This window comes from Plasmodium gaboni, assembly GCF_001602025.1.
Source record: "Plasmodium gaboni strain SY75 chromosome Unknown, whole genome shotgun sequence".
Taxonomy (NCBI): domain Eukaryota; phylum Apicomplexa; class Aconoidasida; order Haemosporida; family Plasmodiidae; genus Plasmodium; species Plasmodium gaboni.
Window position 1 is genome coordinate 1 of NW_017385616.1, and position 4,805 is coordinate 4,805.

The 4,805-nt window shown below is 19.6% G+C and overlaps 1 pseudogene across 1 annotated transcript; it reads left to right on the forward strand.

The window, feature by feature from the left end:
- Positions 1–792: 792 nt before the first annotated feature.
- On the forward strand, positions 793–2,070 carry PGSY75_0046500 (EMP1-like protein, putative; annotated as a pseudogene; the record flags this gene model as incomplete). The annotated part of the gene is made up of 1 exon: positions 793–2,070. A coding segment is annotated over one exon (1,278 nt), but the record flags the coding sequence as incomplete, so codon positions are not given.
- Positions 2,071–4,805: the final 2,735 nt, after the last annotated feature.

The window sequence follows — 4,805 nt, forward strand, 5'->3', positions numbered from 1 at the left end:
GTTCCTATATGGTGCAATATGTATATGTATATATATATCCATAACATATATATTTATAAATATTTGTGCGCCCCCCCCCCCACGGGGGATATACATCTTCGTGGGGTTCATATGTGGTGGTTATATATATACGTGAGTGGTGGTATATATGTAGTTGTGTTTGTGTGTTTTTATATATATGTGAACAGACATAATTTATATATATATATAGAATGAAGTTAAAATATTCAAAAAAAAAAAAAAATTAATATAGAAAAAAAAAAAAGAATATATGAAAAAATAAGAGGGAAAAAAAAAATTTCACACATTTCAAAATAAAAATGAAATTGATAATTTTTTTAAATAAAAAAAATACACAAAAAATATACAGATGAAAAAAAAAATAAAATTGAAAAAATAATTTATTAAAAATACAAAAAAAATATTCAATTGAAAATCAAATTGAGTTAAAATAAAAAATGAGAAATTTTATCAGAAAAAAATTGAAAATAAAATTCATTTAAATAAAAATGATGAGAAAAAAATTTAGTTAAAGAAATTTTATCAGAAAAAAATTGAAAATAAAATTTAGTTAAATAAAAATATAAAAAGAATTCAGTTAAAATAAAAATGAAAAATTTTATCAAAAAAAAATTAAGTTAAAATAAAAAATGAGAAAAAATATTATGAAAAAAAACAAAAAAATACCTATATTTATACACATACATACATATATATCCCAATACCTATATACCCAAACCCACACACCTACATATATATATTCACATACGTATATGTGTTTGTTTTTCTTAGAAAAAAACCCCAGCCATACCTGCCGAGATATTTCGAGTGCTTAATATACCCCAAAATGAGGATGCAATGCCCACACAAACCTCCACCAATAGATATGTCCCATACAGAAGTGCTCAATATAAAGGAAAAACATACATATATGTTGAAGGAGACGAACCGGACGATTATATTGGTAATATATCTTCTTCTGACCTAACTTCATCTTCTGAAAGTGAATATGAAGAGATGGATATAAATGATATATATCCCTATAAATCTGCAAAACATAAAACGTTAATTGAAGTTGTTTTGAAACCTAGTAAATCAACACATGATGCAGAAAATATACATATTGATAATAATATGGAGGATAGTAGTGATAAACCTAGTGGTATATATAGTGATATACCAAGTGATATACCCATCAATAAATTTACTGATGAAGAATGGAATCAATTAAAAAAGGATTTTATTTTGAACATGTTACAAAATGATAATATGGATTTACCTAATGAAAACAAAAGTGGAAATACTTTTATGGACTCACAACCTAATATTTTACAAAATAATATGGAAGAAAAACCTTTTATTACATCTATTCAGGATAGATATCTTGATAATCATGAAAAAATCAATTACGATATAGATTGGAATGTTCCAAAACATACACAGATATATTCTAATGTTACACATACTCATAAGGACAATAGTTTATATAGTGGTATTGATTTAATCAATGATTCGTTAAATAGTAATGAACATATTGATATTTATGATGAATTATTGAAACGAAAAGAAAATGAATTATTTGGAACAAAACATACGAAAAATACATCAACAAATACAGTTGCAAAACAAATATATGATGATCCTATAAGTAATCAAATAGATTTGTTCCATAAATGGCTAGATAGACATAGAGATATGTGTAACAAATGGAATAATAAGGAGGAAGTGTTAAGGAAATTGAATGAAGAATGGAATAAAGAAAATAAAGATCATGTATTAGGTATAACACCCTGAACTCACGATGATATTAATAGAATTAATGATGAAAATTATAATATCATTAGTAAAAACAATTTATATGATGATTCAAACATAAAAACCCCACTTCATAATCATGGATCAACAAATATTCCTCCTAATGATCTTATAACGCAAAATAATGGTTCTCAAACAAAGAATTTAAGCACAAATATATCTATGGATATGCATTTTGATGAAAATAATAATAATGTGTTAACTACTAATGTAAAAAGGAACGAAAATCATTTGGAAAATTCGTACAATTTTTGAGGATATTGAAAATAATTAACATGAACAATATGTGGAGAATAATAATTCAATTGATAATGAAGAAAATTATATGAATTTAAAAAAAATTGTTTCTAGAAAATATATTAATAATAATTTAAAAGGAGTAACAAATTCTAATATGTAATATATCCAATATATAAAATATATCTATATAACAAATTATTTATTTATTTATTTATTTTGTTTTTTAAAATTTCTTCTTTAATAGAAATGTAATTTTTATTTTATTTAATTTTTTTGTTTTTTTTAATCAGTCTCTTTTTTTGTATTTATAATGTTAAGATATATATTTATATAAAAACAAAATATTTTAAATATTTCTTAATTATTTTGTATTATGAAATATTATATAATATATATCAGAACATATATATATTATGATTAAAAAATATTCACAATAACATTATTATAAAATAAAAGGAATACAATATCTTAATGTTTTTCTTTTATTATTTTTATTATTAACATTAATTTTTAATATTATTAGTGTATTATATTTGTTTATCAAATATTTATATATATAGCTATATTATAAGACTTTAATAATCAAATGGTAATTATACAAAATTATTCAAATATATATATTCCATTTCAATATCATACGTAATATGAACCATAAAGTTTCATATAATTTTATTTTTACAAGTAATAAAAAAAAAAAAAGAAAGAAAACATAATATTAGCTAATTAAAATCATGAATATAATATTTATACATAATCATTATTTTAAATTTCATTTTTTTTTAAAAAATTATACACTTACTTTCAATAATTTTTATGGTATATTCTTATAATTCCTTAATATTACACATAATATTAAACACGTATTATAAAATTAAATTAAAAAGATATTTTTCTTTTTTTTAATTTTCTAATACAGATATTTTATTGATATATCGCATATTATTATATACTGTGAAAAAAAAGAATTTTTTTTTTATAATTAAAATATATATATATTATTTACATTATGAGATCCTTTAAAATTATTATTTTATTTAATTTATATTTTAATTATTCCATAGGATAAATAAAAATTTATATATGTATACATAAATTAATGTTCAATCAAATTTATTAAAAATATGTAAAAATATATAACATAAAATAAAAAAATATATCCACACACACACATATATATACATATATACATATATATACATGTTAACTAAATATATTATTAACCCAATCAACAAATATCGATGACGTTACTTTATTATATGCCTCACACGATAATTTGTGCGATCCATAATTTAATATATGTGCACTGAAGTTTATAATTGTTCTTATCCTTTTCATTTTTTTTTTAACATTTTTGTAGAATTTTTCTTCCTTTTATAATTTTTATTAACATTATATAAAATATATTTACAAATTTTTTTTTTTTTTTTAAATATGTAAAATATTGATAATTTATAAGATAATCACAGAAAATATAATTAAACATATTATAATGAAAAAATTATATTTTCAAATGCTTAAAATAAAAAAAAAATATATAATTTTTATTTACATATTTTCAATCTACTTATTAGATTCTACTGGAAAAAAATAAAAATATGTGATTATATACCACACATATATTTCCATCAAAATATTTAATTTCTAACATATATATAAGAAATAAAATATTTTTCTTTTAATTAAAAAAAAGCTCTATAATATGTATAAAATAAAAATATTTCTAATCATTATATATATATATTAGAACAAATAAATTATCCATAATTCAATATTCCAATATTTTTTAGAAATATTTATTATTATAAATATAAAAGTAATTTGGGGAAATCCATTATATGTACACATATAAAATTCTTATATAGTACTATATTTAAAATTTTATTTATTCTATTGTAGTAATGTTGAAGATTTTAAGTACCTTACTTCCTTTAAGTTCTTTAAAAGAACTTATAAAAAAAGATCATTGATACCTCTCCCTTCTTTAATATTCCTTAAAGAAACATATAAATTAGGTATATATAAAGTACTTAAAGCCTTCTTTATTGTATCTTAAATTAAAATATAAATTAGGTATATTTAAAGTACTTAAAACCTTCTTTATTGTATCTTAAATTAAAATATAAATTAGGTATATTTAAAGTTCTTACCCCTCTTTATTGTATCTTTAATTAAAATATAAATAGGTGTATTTAAAATTCTTACCCCTTTATTGTATCTTAAAAGAACATATAAATTAGGAATATATAAAGTAGTTAACCCTCTTTATTGTATCTTAAATTAAAATATAAATAGGTGTATTTAAAGCACATCCTCTACTTTATTGTATCTTAATAGAACATATAAATTAGGTATATACAAAACACTTACCCCTTTATTGTATCTTAAATTATCATATAAATAGGTGTATTAAAAGTACTTATCCTCTTTATTCCTTCTTACTAGAACATATAAAATGAGATAATACTTAAAATACGTATCCTCTTTATTCCTTCTTACTAGAACATATAATATGAGATAATACTTAAAATATTTACTCTCTTTATTCCTTCTTACTAGAATATATAATATGAGATAATACTTAAAATATTTACTCTCTTTATTCCTTCTTACTAGAATATATAATATGAGATAATACTTAAAATATTTACTCTCTTTATTCCTTCTTACTAGAACATATAATATGAGATCATACTTAAAATATTTATGCTCTTTATTTCTTCTTACTAGAAAATATAATAGAGATAAACTCT